Genomic DNA, 17724 nt, shown 5'->3' on the forward strand with positions numbered 1-17724 from the left:
TCCATCGGGGACAGAAACCACGGCCCCAGGGGCAATGTTCACAGACCACGGCCAGCAGCGCCGGTCACCCGCTGGGAGGGCCTCAGCCCTGGGGTGAGGATGGGGCTTCTCTCCAAGGGGTTCTGGTCTGTGATCTGGGCACCGTCCTTTCCTGGCTGTGCAGCCTCCACACGCGGCCATCCTGAAGACTCCGTGCGCTCTCTGGGGCCCCATTCTAGGCGAAAACTACCTTGAGGTGGTTTCTTCACAACTTAAGAGCCCTGCCTGAATTGGGAGGCACACAGACTACTCCCAAAAGAAAAGCTGCAATCCTAGAAACGCCAGCCCTTCCCACGGGATGCACATGTGGGCCATGATTCCGATCACAATCCCACCAGAGTAGATGAGACAGGACAACGTTATTTTAAAGAAGCTATGGAATAATAAGTTATTACTTGTCAGAAAATTTGAAAAAGAATGATTATGGGAGGAGCAGATGCCTTAACTGGTATTAAATTTATTTCTAAGATGTTTAATCCAAACAGTGAGGTAATGGCCTTGGCCAGAGGGCTCAATTGGTGGGAGTGTTGTCCGGGAAACTAAAAGGATGTGAGTTTCATTCCAGGCCAGAGCACATGCCTAGGCTGCAGGTTCCATCCCCATTCAGGGTATGGATAGGAGGTAATCGATCCATGTTTCCCTTTCTCTCTCTCTGTGTCCTTTCCTACCTCTGTAAAATCAATAAATATAACCTTGTATGAGGATTAAAAAACAAACACATCAAGGTAATGGCTTAAAAATAGCTCAAGAGTTCAATGAGACAGGATAGTTTCAGGAATCAAACCACTAATCTGCAGGAACTTAGTAAATGAAGAAAAATAGCATTTCAATTCAGTAGGAAAGAGAGAATTCCCTTTAAAAGGGGGGCTGTCAAAACAGGCTATTCATCTATAATTGTCTCCAGACATATACGAATAAAATATATTTGACAAAGAATCTAAATAAAAATAAAAATATAAAAAATGTAAAAGAATGGTTGCATAAACATGGACAGTGGAGTTCTCTCAAAACCAACCAAAAATCTCAGAAGCTATAAAGTCTCAAAACAGAAGACAAAGCAGGACCGTGTCTCGGGCCAGCCAGGCCCGCTGCCCGCCAAGGCCGCTGAGCTTCCGGGCTGCAGGTCTGCAGCTCGGGACATGTTCTCAGGGGGCGGGCCAGACGTTAGTATCACAGCCTAACAGCACTAGGCCTGAGGGGATGAAAAATGAGAACATGCAAGCAATAACTTTGTGCCGCCAGTGAATCTGAAAATCTGGGGGGGAAAAATAGACAACTTTCTAAGAAAATAGGAATTCATCAAACTGGCAATATGAAGGAAGAAAACCAGGTTTACAACACAATGAACAGACTACGAACCACAGACTGACTCTTAGAAGGCAGCAGCCACAGACACGGAGGTGCCTTCAACTGTTTGCCATCCCCTGGAGACCCACAGCTGGGATGAAGTCCCCACATGTCCCCCATGTGTCCATGACTCCACGGAAGAGCCCACGCCCCAGAGAAGAGGACCAGGTGGGACAGCCTGGTTCACGGGCCTGCCACGTGAGCGCTGGCACCAGGAACACACACAATGGGACGCCCTGCCCAGAAGAACATGCCCCAGATGGCCTTCCAAGAAGGCTCTTCCAGTTTGAGGCTCATCAGCTCATAAAAAGCCACCACAAGAAAAGCACAGGCGCCAAGTTCCACTCAAGCAAGTTCCCGTCAGGCCCGGCCCATGGCGAGCCGCCAAGGTTGGGTCGCATTCATGGCCTCTAGGCTTGGGAGCGTCGTCCTTGGCGTCAGTGGGTCCCTTTGCTCTTATCAGCTGGACAAAGCCCAGCTCTCCTGATCCAGTCTGCTCTCCTGCACCTCAAAAACGTGCAAGGAATTCTCTCAGACGGTCACATCTAGCCCTTGGAATTAGCGAATAAAGGACCTTCTCTAAATGGCAAGGCTGCGTCCTCGGGGGCAAGGAGAGGAGACTGGACTTGGCTGGGAAGCACAGGGTATCATGTCAGATAACCTTTCAGTGACCCAGGGAAAGGGACATCAAAATAAATCTTTTCCATCAGTATTTCACTGAATTTGTGATTAATTCTAAGAAAAACCCCGGAGCCCTCCTGATGAGTTCTCTGACCCCAATGTCTTGGTGTGCGGGAGGCTGACAGATTTATTTCAGGAACGGCCCTCGGCATCCGGGTCGCCGGGAATGACACAGCCAAGCTGTGCAGATGAAGCTGCTGTCATTTTTCATGCATCTCTTTGGAGCATTTCACAGCTAGGCGCCCTCTTATTTATGGCCTACCAGCCTGTCTAGGAGTAGGGAGGGCTGATACGACAGAAAGAGGGGGTGCCCCCAGGTTCTTCCCACAGCACAAATGAGACAGATAGGTGACCTTCAGATACTCCCCAAAGGCAGGCAGTGGGGAAGCTGAACCTGTAGGGACGGGGGCAGGGCCTCAAAGGAGGAGGGGACCTCAGGGGGGGCGGCCGGCAAATCCCAGGGATGCCCAGTGGGTGGGCACTCTGTCCTCGAGGTGATGAACTGGCTGAGACACAGAGGAAGCAAGACATGGGGGACGGAGTCCCTTATGGGGTGACCGTCCCCTATAGAGTGGCCCAGGACAAGCCACAGAAGCTCTCCGAGCTCTGGGTTCCTGGGGTCAGAGGGAGCATCAGATGGAGTTAAGGCAGAAAACAAAGGGCCAATGCTATTAGGTGCTGGTGCTATTTTATGATCGTGACTATTAAATAGCTTTGTATAAACGCACCACTATTAGGGAATTCATCCAGGATTCCACTGCTGGGACAGACCTCGTTCACCTGCTGACACCGGGCTGACTCACGAACCTGGCTCGCCCGGTCCCAGCCTGGCCCATTCTGAGGGACCACTCTGTCCTGCAGGGTCCCTGCCAGTGGGGTCCCCAAACACACGTGGGCCCCGAGGATGCAGGACTAGACAACCTGTGTGGGGGTGGGCACTCAAGACCCTCAACGACACTGCTAAGCCCCCAACAGTGCCAGTAATCAGTCTACACCATGACAATGCTGGAACCATCACGCTGAGGGACAGGCACGAGACACAGAAGGCCACATAGCATATGACTTCATTCACGTGGAATGTCCAGAATGAAAAAATCTAGAGAGACAGAGAGCAGACCTGTGGTTGGCTGGGGCTGGGGGCGGAGGTGGGAACAGGGACGTCGTACCTGAAGGTGACCGGGTTTCTTTCTCAGCCGATGAAAATGTTCTACAGTTAACTGTCATGGTTGTACGGGTCGGTGAAGCTACTAAAGATGACTGAATTGTACACTTAAAACAAGTGAGTAGTAGGATAGATTAATTTGATCTCAAAAAAGCTGTTTTAAAAAAAAACAATTACAAGCCCGTTGGGATTAGGACCCACTGAGTTTTAAGGGTTTCAATCTCTTCAAAGTCCAGCCAAATATTTACTGTTCGCAAGTGGGCCGTGAACACAGCGTGTCTGAGGCCCGTGAACTCCGCCTCCCCCACAGTGGGAGCCCAGCACTTGGGGGCTCTCTGGGCTGGATGGAGTGGGTCATGCCCACCCTTCCCTGGCACCCAAACCCACTGGCAGCAGCAGCTCCTGCACCTGCGCCCTCTCCCAGCCCCTCAGGCTCCTCCTTCCTCTGAGACACCTGTTTGTGACCGGGGAGGCACTGGGTCCCCTCCAGGCTTGGGGGTGCACCGGCCAGTCACTGGGGGGATCCACCCTGGCTTTCCCACCAAGCCCATGACAGGGCCCCATGTGCCAGCTCCTCCTGACCTGGTACCCCCCGCCCCCGGGGGGGTCTCCAAGCCCCAGAAGCAGCGTTTGTTTATCCTTGGCTGGGGGGCAGGGCAGGAGACCCGTCCTTCCAACTGTGACTCTGTCCCCTGAGAGCACAGTAATAGCTCAGTCTCAGCAGTATTTCCTAACTGAAATATATGCGACCTATGACAAGTGGCAAGTCCACAAATGGCAGCAGTTTTTTGGTACATCTGTGACTGTCCCTCACCCGGTCACCACCCTGTTCCGACCCTGCCCCTGCCCTGTACCTCTCTGCAGCCCCAACCACACTCCAGACACTGTGGCTTCAGCTTTCTTGTGCTTGTATTCTAATCATGTGAGCCTGGGCTGGTTTTCTTTTTTTCTTTTTTTTTTTTTAAGAGAAAAGGATCCTTTAAAAATGAAACCATGTAGTACATCCATTGATTTAGAATATTTTCTTTGAGAGATAACAATTGGTAATAGATTTCTTACCAATGTGTATTTACTGGGAAATGTGGATTTTATTTTTGCTGTATTTTAAATTTTTTTTATTGTTGTCTATTACAGTTGTCCCTATTCTCCCCCTGCTGCCCTCGGAAATGTGGATTTTAAAAAATTTCATTAAAATTTAAATTTCCACCTTTAAACTGTTTTTTTTTTTTTTTTTTTTGGTGGCTCTACATTGCTCTCATTCTATTTCACTCTGCCAAAGACGCTGGGCAGTTGTGACGGCTCCGTGTTCCCGAACTCCACTTTCTAAGCCACCGACGTGCATGAGAACACCGGCCCGCGTCCAGGAGAGCGTTCTCATTGCTGATGGAGGCAAACAGATGCAACATGCTTGCAAGTACGTTTGGAAACAGGCTTTGCAGGGGCGATGGGGGATGCACATTAAAGAAAAATCCCCTCCCAACGAGGTGGGGATCGACTGAGGGAGGCGGGGAGGGCGGGAACAACGGAGGGAAAAGTGGGACAACTGTCATAGAAAAACAATAAATCAAAAATTATAAAAAAAAAAGAAAAAGAAAGAAAAATCCCCTTAAAACTCCCAACTGGATGAGAATCTAATGGCTTTGTGTGCGTGTGTGTGCGCGCGCGCGCGCGTGTGTGTGTATAAATCATTTAAGGGCAAAGTTATCTAATTCAAAAAAGAGGTCTTTTAGTATCACTTTTGTTATGTAAATCACGTTTACACCAGTAACCCCCCCCCGAAAAGTCAGGGGGGAAAAATAACGTGCTTTTCCATTTATGTAATTGGGTATTTCACCCTTTTCCAGGCTCCGTTTCACCATATTCTTCCTAGTCGCTCATTTAGCTGTTGCTTCTGCAACAGATGCTCAAATTAATTGTGAAATAGTACATCTATCAGAGGACCAGGCTTTTTATTTTCATCACACCTGCGCCACCCTGAGACAGAGGGATGAGAGACTCTAAGGAGCGTGGGGACATGAAGGTGCCCATGGCGACATTCCTGCTAGGGAGGCATCTGGCAGGTGAGACGGCCATGCCAGGGTCCCAGGTCCTCTTCACAGGACGTGGTGGCAACGGTCCCAGTCTTGGGAGTGGTTAAGGGACACTCTGAAGGGCAGCAGGCGTGGGTAAGCTAGGAGTGTCCCCAGCAGCTTCCCTGTTGAGCAGGACAATGAGGCAGCTCTCCCTGAGACGTTCTTATCACAGGAGAGGGGCCTCGCTGGGCAGCCCGCCCACTCCTTCCTCTCCTGAGAGTCCTTCGCTTAATTATGTAGACTTGCGTTTTTAGCCCAGACTCTGAAATTTCATTACTTAGCATTGTAATCAAAGCTTGGGAAAAAAAAAAAAAAAAAAAAGGCTGGCAGGAATAAAGAGGCTGAGCACAATTGTGCTGCTTAGCAGGAAAACGAGGAGCCTGAAGCATTTTTCTTCAGAGACACTCAAGCAAGCATGTCTCCCGCAGCTGTGCTTGGAGTAACCAAAAAACCCACAAAAACTGGAAAAAACCTATGTGAGGTTCTGTGGTCCAATGAACCTAGGAAATGGTGTTGTAAAAAGTTAACTGGGACTCTCTCCTGAATGGCTCTTTGGACAAGTAATAATATTCCAGTGCTGTGTCCTGCCACCTCCAAGAAGCTGACCGGACCACACGCCTTCCTCCCCATCCCCCTTCCCCTTCCCTCTCCCTCCTTGTTAACCTCACATCCATTCACATCTTACACAACTCACGCTCAGTAGAAGAGGTTCAGGAATCACCGTGGGGCCCTCGCGTTCCCCTCCCCGCCCCCAGTTTTAGGGGCAGCTGAATGGACCTGACACCCCCAGGCTCAGCTCCGCCGGGAATCACGCTACTTTCTGATGCAAATACCTGGCAACTAGTATTTGTTCCTTCCTAGAACATAACATGCACATCAACCCATAAACTAGAACCTGTTATGAGTCCCCATGTTCCGTGACAGCCTCGCGACCTTCCGAATGATACGGGAAAGGACGTCACTCAGGGCGTCGCTGTGTGTTTCCAGGTAGAACTGAAAATGCCACTAGCACACCAGGCCCCTGGTCAGCCCTCAATGAGTCATCAATATCAGAAACGTGAAAATATCAAATGGGGCAGGGGGGCGGTAAGCAGATGAGAAGCAAGGGAACAAGGACCTGGGCAGGGCTTCCCAATGGTCAACCTTCCGCTAATGAACACTGTTTTGTTTTGTTTGTTTTTACTTTCTTTTAATATTGGGGATAAAATAAGGGAATTTCACGCTTCCTAGCTTTTCTTAGAAAGTTTCCAGGCACACCCGGCCTTCAGTGGGAGCGGCTCCCACAAGACACGGGCCCCCCGCTGGGGTGAGTTTGCGTCTGGCCTTGCCCCCGGAGGCCCATGGGCTTGTCTCCCCTCTCTGGGAAGTGAGGGGTCTTCCCTCACTGGCTTCCCACCTTCCACAGCGCAGACCCCACTGCCCCTGCCATTTCTGTCCTCCCTCCTTTTGTTCTCGCAAGCCTGTCCCTTCTATGAGCCTTTCTGATGTGCTATGGGGTCCTGGGGGCAGCAGACCCAAGGGCGCAGGCTGAGGGAGCCCCGGGCCACAGCCTCAGGATGGCGGCTAACGCAGGTTTCAGGCACCCCTTTTCCTTCTAGAGACCGGCGTCCGAGCAGATAGATACTCAACACAGAGCGGGCCCAGGAGGCCGGGAGGTGGAGAGGGCAGAAGGGTCACCCAAGAGGCTGGTCCCAGTCCCTCCCCAGCCTCATCTCCTCACACCCTGAACGTCACAGCGGGAGGAAGGCAGGCCTGCCAGGGACAAGGAGAGGGGGGAGTCCCATAGGATGGGGGACAGTCTGAAGCTGCTGCCCACTCCTGGCTTCCTCCCTGCTTTGCCCCTAAATACAGGCAGCCCCGGCGCTAGGCTCAGAGGGCTGGAGGAGTCCAGCCCAAGAGGAAAAAAAGCCTACATGCAAGGACATCGGGGGGTCTCCCAAGGAGTGGGAGCCAACAGATCAGGGTCCAGGTTGTGGGGAAAACGACGGTGACCCTTCAAGTCCCTGTTAAATGTCTGCGCCCGGTTGTGGGAGGTCAGTTGGCAGATCCATCCTACCCCCACCTTACCCAGGTCGTAGTACCGTGATGTCATCTAACAGGTGACCAGACACTGCAGAGACAGTGACATGTCACCAAGTGTCCCAACTATGAAGTCGCCGTGACAAAACCCCAGAGGACAGTACAGGGATGTCACCGCGAGGCAGGTGGCAAGTCCAGGGGAGAGAAGCCTCAGGGACTGAGGACTACGGGGTCTAGGGAGGCCGAGGGACACAGGGCTGCAGCTGCATGGCCTCCCAGCCGCTCTGCTCCTCACGGGGCGGCCTCCTCACTTGGCCGAGGCCTCAGCTCACGTGCCGCATGCTGCTCGGAGCTCATCACCCCTCCCTGCTTCTGTCCTTGTCGCACTTCCTATTGTCTGAGACCGCCACCTTTGCCTGTCATCGACCTCTCCTCTAGAACAGGAGCTGCACACGAGGAAGGAACAGAGATCCAGGCCTCGTCTGGCTTGTCACGGACATGCTTCTGGCACCTACAACACGTCACACACGTGCCTCTGCCTCTGGAAACACGCGCTGACCCAATAAACAAAAGAATGAATGAACATACAGGAGACCGAGAAATACACACAGTTGGCTTCCTTAAAACGTATCGATTTTTGCCCTGGCCGGGTGGCTCAGAAGGTTGCAGGTTCAAGCCCCAGCTGGGGTGCAGAGAGGAGGCAGCCAACTGATGTGTTTCTCCTTCTCTCCCTGCGCCCTCCGCTTCCTCTCTAAAATTAATAAGCATCTCCTTGGGAAAAAAACACCCATTTTTATTTTGCTGAGAACATTTCCTTTGCTGGGAAACTTTGGGGTCTGGAATCAACGTGCACACGGTGGTTTTCGCCACGGAACGTTTACCCACGATAACGGCAAATTCAAATGAAGATGGATTCGAACAGGAGGGCGTTACTGCAAAAGGAACACTCCTGTGTGATCGCAATAAACCCCAGAACGCTGTGAAATGCTCAGTTGCTTATGAAGCCAAGAGAGGCCGCGACTCTTCTTGATCCATGATGAGTGGAATAAAAGCTACGCCTCTTGGCAACAGTGGAAGCTGTGAAGGAGACACGAGGCTGAGAGAAAGTCTCAAGAGGGGCTGTGGACCTCCCACTGCGTTTTCCTTCATCTTTTAAGCCCAGCGGCTCCAAGAGGCCAGCCTAGGGCCGTGTCCTCTTACAATTTATTATTCATCCCGATGAAGCTAAATCAGGGTTGCCCTGGATACTGTGGGACTCTTCTGAGGGCTGTGGCTACATAATTGGTGTTGGCTTGGTTACCGGATGCTTTCCATTCTAAGATTAGACTGCCAGCTATAAATGCAGCTCCAAGCCTCAAGAAAAGAATCTAACGAGGCGTTGGGGAGGAAATGGTCAGGAAATCTACACATGGACGTTCACAGCAGACTGACTCGTGAGAGCTATGTATGTACCATGCAATACTACCCAACAATTAAAACAAACAGACTGATAACACACACCAACTGGGATGAATCTCTGCGGAGTTACGCGGAATGAGAAAAACCAATACCAAATAGTTACAAACTGTATTATTCCATTTATGTAACCCTTTGGAAATGACAATATTTTAGAAATGGTGCCGATGCGTGGCTGCCAGGAGCTAAGGTCCCGGCAGAAGGGACATGGGTGAGGTTCTAACAAGATCAGCAGGAGGGAGCCTTGTGGTAATGAAATGGCTCAGAACTTGGTCTTGGGTGGTCAATACGTGAACCTACGCAGGTGACCAAAGGGAACAGAACTTAATACACATGCTCTCACGCAGAGAGAGACACACAAGTAAACACGGGGAAATCGGACGTAGATGGGTTGATCGTATCAATGCCAATGTTGTGGTTGTGATATTGTTGTGGGTAAACTGGACAAGTTACAGCCAATCTCTATGATTTCTAACAACTCTCTGCATGTATGTATATGTGTATATCTATGTATGTACACACACACACGTATGGTTCTGTTAGTTGTTTCTCTGGAGAACTAATATAACACATTATACTGTATTTCCACCATAAAGATACAACAGACATAAATAACCTCAAGATCATGAAAATAGTAAAATATATTTTTAAAGAAAGAAGTGATGAGTTCTAATTGTATATGTCCATTGTTTTTAATATGATGTCTTTAACTGTAATTTCTACAATTTCATTTGTGACAACGGCTATAGGCAGATCCCATGACCTGGTAGAACCTGGAATCAGGGAGAAGGTGGGAGCTCTTCCTTGGCTACCAGTGCTTCCCTTTTACCGCCCGTTCTCCTGGGTCCATGGAAAGCCCTCTGCCAGCTCGTTTTAGGGAAAGGACTGCACTCTGGCTTCGCCTACCAGACACCGGGCGTTGTACTGTTTCCCCAAAAATAAGACAGTGTCTTAGATTAATTTTTGCTCCAAAAGACGTGCCAGGTCTTATTTTCAGGGGATGTCTTATTTTTCCGTGAACAAGAATTCACGTTTATTGTTGAACAAAACAACCAACATTTATTAATATACTGTAGGCATGTCATCACAGACATCAGCATAACCAGCCACACTCTGAATTCCATCAAGGATTTGGGGGGAGCTGTAGCCATGACTGCCGCTAGGTCTTATTTTCAGGGGACGCCTTAGATTCCTAAGCTTGAAAAAATTGCACTGGGTCTTATTTTCAGGGAAACAGGGTACTTGGGAAGGGAAGCACACGCCAGGGAGAAAATGAGATAAGGCTCTCCGATCAGTAAAAGAAGACAAGGAAGTAGAAGGTGGGGATGTGCCCTCCAGCCAATCCCTTGGCCATGTGTCCCCCAAGGCCACCTTTTTTTTTGTTCTGGGGGATACAGGTATATAACATAAAGTCTGGGCAGGGACTAGAGATGCCCAACAAGTGCCCAGATCACAGGTACGGTGCGATCAGGGACAGCCAGGCGCTCCGGCAGACCAGGGTGTAGCACACTGCCCCTGCAGGGTGACGCCTCTCACGGGCAAGGATTTAGGGTCAGGAAGACGCTGGTGTACTCATGGGGCAGCACACAACGTAAGGCGCGTGTTACACACTTCACGGAAAACACTTCTCCAGGCACACACTTGGTGTGGCTCCCCAGGAAGAGCTCACATTTCTTAGAAAACTGCCCCCCGTTCTCACACCCTTTTGTTGTGACGGAAAAGCTATGGTTCAGGTGCCCTGATATTCTCCATACAGGAGAGCTTTCTCCAGGTATTCAAAGATGCACTTTGACCAAAAACAAGCAGGATATATTCTTTACCTCTACTGTTCAAGGCTCCTAATCCATCTCCTCTCTCTTTTTTAAAATCCCCACCCAAGAACATGCTTACTGATTTTAGAGAGGGGAAGGGAGGGAGGGGGGAGAGAGACGGTGATCAGACATACTTCAATGTCACCCCAGCCAGATGCATGTATTACCGTACCACGAGCTAAGTCATGATATGGAATGATGATTCTATGCAATAAACAATTCAATGATCCCAACAATGTATACAACACACTGTGTACAATTTTCCCAGACCTAAAAGCTAATTCTCTTTTAAAATTTAAATTCTGAGAGCAAAATTGTTTTGATACACTCACCTCATATATATATATGTATATATTTATACACACACACACACACACACACACATTCATATATCAGCACTTAAAATCGACCTACAAAATTGATTTTTAAAAATTTAGGAGAGAAAAATCAATGCAACAGATGCTAAAATATAATCGCTACTAAAGAGATTCACTCTAGCACAGCACTATACTGTGAGCCTCAGAAATAGTCTATTAGTAACTGATTTACGAAGTAGTACAGGCATTCATTTGTGAGAATTTTTAGAAAGGCATCAACGTCCCTTTAATTCCTTAAACAGCCATAAAATGTCAGAGTAAATCCAAGGATACAATAAATTTTTAAAATTACTTTCGTGCACAATCAAAGCCTACGACAAAAGGTTTGTGTTTCATTACTCACCAGCTGACAGCCTTCTAGGGCGGTGACAAGCTGAGCATTCTGACAGGAGAGAATGGAACCGGCCAAGTTCAGCATCACGCACACTGCAGAGAGCAGCATGAAGAAGGTGATCTGGAAGCGAACCAAACGAAAAATTGATTATTCACTAGGAGAGGCGCAAAGGAAAAACGATTTGGCTGTGAAAAACCTTTCCATGGCTCAAATAATTACACGGGTAACATGTTTTCCAGGAAAGCCTTGTTTCTCCGAATTTCAAACTCATATTCTCGTAAATCAAACAGAAAAGGTAAACTCTGAAAAGCCATTGTGACCGTGATTTTATTTGAAATACATGGTAAAATATTTAGAATCTAAACTTGAAAATTCTGTATGTTAAGAGTCTCAAAAATAACAATTACACTACTAAAGAAAATCAAGTGAACGAAGTTTATTCCTTAGGCTTTTATTTCCTTTAATATCTTTATTTTTTATTGTTATTCTACTACAGTTGTCTCAATTTTCCCCACTTTGCCCTTCTCCGCCCAGCCCACCCCCAACTCCCACGGTCAATCTCCACACTATTGTCCATGTGCATGGGTCATTCACACATGCTCTCTGACTAGTCTCTTCCCCTTCTTTCCACCATTATCCCCCATCCCCTTCCCCCTGCCCCTGTCCTGAAGCCCCAGGACTCTTCACCCACTCTCAACAATCAATCAACTCAGGATCAGTTGTGTTTCATTGATACCCACTACCCGGCAGGAAATTCTGCAGCGAATTTAGATATTCTAAGATTTCATTCTTAAGTGCCTATTTCTAAAACAATAACTCATCCTGAAAACATAACCAAAATACTACTGTCACCTTTATAATAATTCGTTAACATCAAATACTCAGGTTTTATATTTCCTTAATTATCTGAAATTGTTTCATACTTTGAATCAGGTTCCACAGGATATAAAAGAATTCCATATAATGCAACTTGTTCTGAATGGTAGATATTTTTTAATTTATGGGTGTTCCCCTCCATTGTTCTTTTTCCTCCCTTGAAATCTGTTGAAGAAACCAGTTCATTTGTCAGTTTCCTGCAGCCTAAACTTTGCTAATTGTCCCCCTGTCACTTAAATCTGTCTTCATCCTCTGTATCTCTGGTCATTTGGTAGCTAGATCTAGAGGTGTGATCAAGCTAACGGAAGGCAAATAAAGTCTGTGATGTTAGCAGCCATTTTTGATGCTTGCTTAGTCCCATTAATCTATTAGGGTTTCCAAAATATGTAATGCTGGTCTAACACCATCAGTTTATTTATTTCCAGGGATCAGTTTATGAAAAGAGATCTTCCCTCATCAATTGCTTTGTACCCCTAGGGTCCAGTTCATGTAGGAAACACAGGACTGTATGTGATACTCTTTCCATTTACTTTCCAGATTTCTAAATAATTAGCAGAGACGGTGCTAAACAAAATAAACCATGCCTATATGGTTAATTAATACTCTTGCTGCACCTATGTAAATAATCAGGCTACACCTAATGAAACAAATCTTTGCAGTCAAGAATAACCTTTAATATATCAAGAGTGGGGACAATGTTTGTCCCAGAAATGCAAGATGGTTAAGACACTGGTGTTATTACACTAAACTATACCAAAAAATATACTGAGCTTAGAGTAAAAATGTGATCATCAGCAGATTATGATAAAGAACATGTTACAAGTTGTAAAAGCCATTCATAATTTTTCTAAAGATCTCTAAGCAAGCGAGAAACAGGAGGGAAATTAAATAACCCAATTAAAGACAGTTATGGGGGAAAAATAGGAAAAAACACTAATAGCAAACAACACACTTGCTGCAAAACTTTAAAATTTATTCCCTTTAAAATCAGAAACAAGGCATCAAAATGTCCTTGAGGCCTGCTTTTGCCATTTCCTTTCCATAATGTATTATAGTTCCAGCCAATGCAAAAAAAAGACTAAAACAAAAGGTGTAAGAATTGGAAAAGGGGAAAGAAATGATTCTACAGAATTATAGTAGCAAATAAACCAGTTCACTCCTAGACAAATTTATTTATGTATGAGATATTCCTACATATTATATAGAGCATATTATATATCTGTGTGCAAAGGAAAAACTATAAAAAAATTACTGCTAGGCAATGCAAAAGAAAAATATATAAAGATTATAGCCATACCTCACACCATACACAAAGATAGATTTAAAACATAAATATCAAAAGTCAAAATGTTGAACATTTAGAAGAAAACACTAGAAAATCTTTGCCATATCAGAATTAGGGAGAACATTGTAAAAGCACTACACAAAAAACCCACAGCCCTAAAAAAGTAAAACACTGATGATTTTGGCACATTAAATGAAATCATCTGTATGACAAAAATAAAGTGAAAATGTGAGAAGATATTTGCTGTTGATGTAACAATAGTGTAACATGCAGAACACATTTTAAAATCTTAAAAATCAAAAATTGAATTAAAAAAACGTAATGGCAAAAATAAAAATATAGAGAGCAAAACAAGATGCTTAACATCACTAGTAAGCAAGAGGTACAGGTTAACACTGCCATAAAGTACCACTTCACACCACAGAATGGCTGCAGAGGCCAAATTTTCTTCGCAAAAAAATGCAAACCAAGGAATGTCTTTAAGAACCAACTATAATGCACTGATCAAATAAATGCAAATTCTAATTCAACGGAGTTAAATAAAACCCAGTAACCTATCACATCCCTCCATACCACCGCACCCACCATACTCTTCCAGAATATTTCTAGGTGAAGGTGTTGATCAAGTGCACATTATTTTTTTAGTTATTTACCCTATTTCATGGTTAATTTGCAGCATCTTTCCCCAAAAAACAATTAGACCTATCCACCCACTTAATAATTATTTATTGAATCTCTGTAAATAAACAGTACCTTGCCAGAAGCTAAGGAGGAAATGCGGAGACCATGAACTGTTTTCTCCAGGTTCATTTAATCCACAGTTATTACTTTCCCCATTTTACAGATAAACTGAGATTCAAGAGAGTTTAAAACCTACCCCAAATCACCATGCAGACAGAGCATGAGCCATAATTTAAATTGTTTGTCAACCTCAAAACCTGTAACCTTTTCACTACCCGAGAAAGACTTCTCAAAGCCCCGGGGCACACCTGAGCATCTAACTTCCCCGCTCTTATTATTTTATATGGGCTGTACTCACCGTATACCATGAATTATGTTTTTTTAATAAAAGCATACAATAGTCAGACTAGAAGAATATTGTCATAACTTGTGAACCAGCAATTCTAATTCTAGGAGTGATTTAAAGCAAGATGATGAAAGAAAACCTTAATTTTTTTTTTTTACCTGCTCCATACCAAAGGAAATAAAAAAATAAATTAAAAAAAAATGTTAGGGAGCTAAGTAATAACTAAAATCTTCCACAGCAGGCACCGGGCCAGGAACCTCACATATACTTCCACATCCAACTGTCGGACTACCAAGAGACGTCATCAGCCCACCTGATGGGTGAGGAAGGCCTACAGACAAGTGAGGAAACCTGCCTACATTCATGTGGCTCCTTAGGTGGAGCCAGAACCTGAAGCCAGTCGACTGTTCCCCAATTAGTTAATCAGGAAAGGTTTTACCAACATTTTTGTGACTTACAGTAAGAGAACTATATTTTACATCGGGATCCAATCTGCACACACACACACACACACACACAGGTAAGTAAAGCAACTTCTACAAAACACTACTTACCTTATTAACATGCAGCAAAAATTGGCTTTTTAAAAACTGCTGCTTTGGAGTCATCAAATCTCTTGTGAATTGTGATTTTCAAAAATGCACAATGCTTAATGCTTTCAAAGACACGGTATTGATAACTACAGTAAAACGTAAGCCAGAGCTGAATAACTACACGTGCAAAAAAACCTGTTATACGGAGAAAACACCATTTCCTTAGAACGATGCATAGTGCTTATATAAGTGAACAATATTTAAAACAGCCGTGTTAAAGTAAAAAAGGGACACAGGCCATTAATTTTTAATTTATAAAGGTTTTTATTTTTCCTTACAAACTGTGGTAGTTAAAAAGCCACGTAACAGCCACTTTTCTTTTCGTTTCTTGGCACCAACGCATTTGACTGTGTTCTTTGTTCCAGATGACGCTACAGAATTTTCCAGTGTTATAAAGGCAGCCACATTTTTACACCAAGAAAACAGACAGTAAAACGAAATACATCCTCTCCTCGTGTTTTTAAAAACGAACATCGGGAACCAAGTAATTTGTAACAGTAAAAAAAAAACAAACGAACGACGGAAAGTTTGCCAACACGCGTCCGAAAGCCGCACCCACGGAAGCGCTACAGAGACGCGCGCTGTCCTGACGCCGCCCCCCAAGGCCCGCGCCTCGGCCACCGCCCCCGGGCCCCGCGGAACCGCGGACGTCACGAGGAGGCGGCCGCCGCGCCGGCCGGAGGCCTGGCTCGGTCCTCCTCATCCGCCAGGGCCTCGCAGTACTGCGCCGGCCAGTCCTTGGGGTCCTGATTGTGGACCTTGGCCACGAACTTGAGCACCTTCATCTTGCTGGTCTCCAGCCTGGTCCGCGGGCCCCACTGCAGCTCGTAGTCCACGGGGTCCGTGTGGGGTATCCGCCGGTACTCCAGGTAGCGCTGCCGCACGAACTCTTCGGTAATGAGTTTCTTGGGGTCCCCGAAAATTAGGTGCTTCTTCGTGGGGAACACCCCCAGGCGGCGCAGGAAGTCCCAGACTTCGGTCTCCTTGACGGTGTTGCCCTTCATGAAGATGAGCCCCAGGACGATCATCAGCAGGCCGGTGGTGGGCGTGCCCTGGTCGCCCCGCACCTCGGCGTCTTCCTCCACCGGCTCCAGGGTGTTGATGAGGATGTAGGTGTTGCTCTTGGGCTCCAGCTCCACCAGCTTGTACCCGAACACGTACTCCAGGCGCTCGGCCGCCAGCCTCAGCAGGTCGGGGAACACGTCCTTGTAGTCCCCGACGACGTGCTTCACGATGTCGCTCCGCTTGATGGGGATCTTCTTCTGGTCTTTGATCAGCAAGAACTGCACCAGCTCGGCCACCTTCAGCTCCAGCTGCTTCTGGGACCTGGGCCCCACCGCGGGGGCCGCCTCGGCCCGGCGGGCGGCCTGAGACGAGGAGGCGCGGGGCTCCCGCGAGCCCTCCGCCCCGCGAGAGGTGCTCGGGGCCTCCTCCGCTCCGCCGCTCCTCGAAGCCCGGCTGTCTCCGCCGCGGCCCCAGTCCCGCTCGGCCTGGGAGCTGGGGCGGCCCCGGCTTCGCGGCTTCGGCAACATGGCACCGGCAGGTGAGGCCCAGCGCGGGGCTCAGCAGTCGGGCGACGAGCTCCCCGTAACGCTAAGCAGCGACCGGAGAGGTAGGAGCGGCGGGGATTATGGGTTGGCGCGCGGTACGTCTGGGCGGGGCCAGAGAGCGCGTGTTGCGTCACAGAGACTGCGTATTGCGTCGTCGAGGGAGACTGCGCGTTGCGTCATAAAGGCGACGTGTGGCGTCCTGGGCGTCTCCGCGGCCGCCGTGCGTCGCCGCGCATCCCTACAGGTTACTGCGGCGCTTATTTCTTAAACTGGGACAAAAAGTGTTGTCTTTTAACAAACCAAGCGCGTGGAGGGCAGGCGCCAGAGCTCCTGAGCGAATTCAGGCCCAGAACAGCGCGCGAGAGAACGAATATCAGAAACGATAAAATCGGGGATGTTATTAGATGGAGGGAACTCAGCGAATGGGAGAAAACTAAGGGAGAGAGGAAGGCAAGAGCCTCAAATAGAGTGAAAGCATTTACTTCTACAGGAAGCGGAAGTGAAGTGAATAAAAGATCCAGAGGACGCCCGGTTTGCTGGGCTGTCGCCACTCCCTCTCTTGCTCAGGTTTAAACCCTCCTAGCCATTCCCACCAGTTACCTTCTCTAATATCACGAAGAGTCTACCACTAGCGGGACTTTGCCCGTCTTTTCACTGTTTGGGTATTTGTATTTTTGTATTAAACGCCACCCGCTAGACAACTACAACCGAACCACCGCTTCAAGCACATTCCAGTGAAGTGTTTTTGCTTGGTCCAAAGAGTTTATGTCTTGGAAAGCACACGATCATGTAAATTGCCTTCGCCCACAACCCCCATTTTAGCAGAAACGCGCTCTCTCAAGAGATGACCACTTAATTTTGGGCATGGCTGATCAAGTATTGCAATGATGTGGATCTCTTCAATTTCTTAGTTCTTACTATCTATCAGTCCCTGGCTGGTTTGGCTCAGTGGATTGAGCGTCGGCCTGCAAGCTAAGTGTCGCTGGTTCGATCTTCCAGTCAGGGCACGTCAGAGAAGGAAAACTCTGACTCCAAAAAACCTCCGCTGCCTTGCGGCATACCTCTTCAGGGGAAAGGCTAAGGGAGTAAACCCCGA

At 47.4% G+C, this 17724-nt stretch overlaps 2 protein-coding genes across 2 annotated transcripts in view; both read right to left on the reverse strand.

The window, feature by feature from the left end:
- ENTREP2 (endosomal transmembrane epsin interactor 2) overlaps positions 1-17724 on the reverse strand; it is a 166829-nt gene that overhangs the window by 26307 nt on the left and 122798 nt on the right. Inside the window, exon 3 of the mRNA XM_090263642.1 lies at positions 11307-11417. Within this exon, the coding sequence (XP_090119768.1) occupies positions 11307-11417 (111 nt within the window). The remainder of the gene's footprint in view (positions 1-11306; positions 11418-17724) is intronic.
- Positions 15695-16732, reverse strand: NSMCE3 (NSE3 component of SMC5/6 complex). The gene has a single exon (XM_090263685.1). It carries the CDS (start codon positions 16608-16610, stop codon positions 15729-15731), a length of 882 nt encoding a protein of 293 aa, XP_090119811.1. The 5' UTR covers positions 16611-16732; the 3' UTR covers positions 15695-15728.

Source organism: Furipterus horrens, unplaced genomic scaffold (genome assembly GCF_987537825.1).
Source record: "Furipterus horrens unplaced genomic scaffold, mFurHor1.1.pri manual_scaffold_16, whole genome shotgun sequence".
In the NCBI taxonomy this organism is placed as follows: Eukaryota; Metazoa; Chordata; class Mammalia; order Chiroptera; family Furipteridae; genus Furipterus; species Furipterus horrens.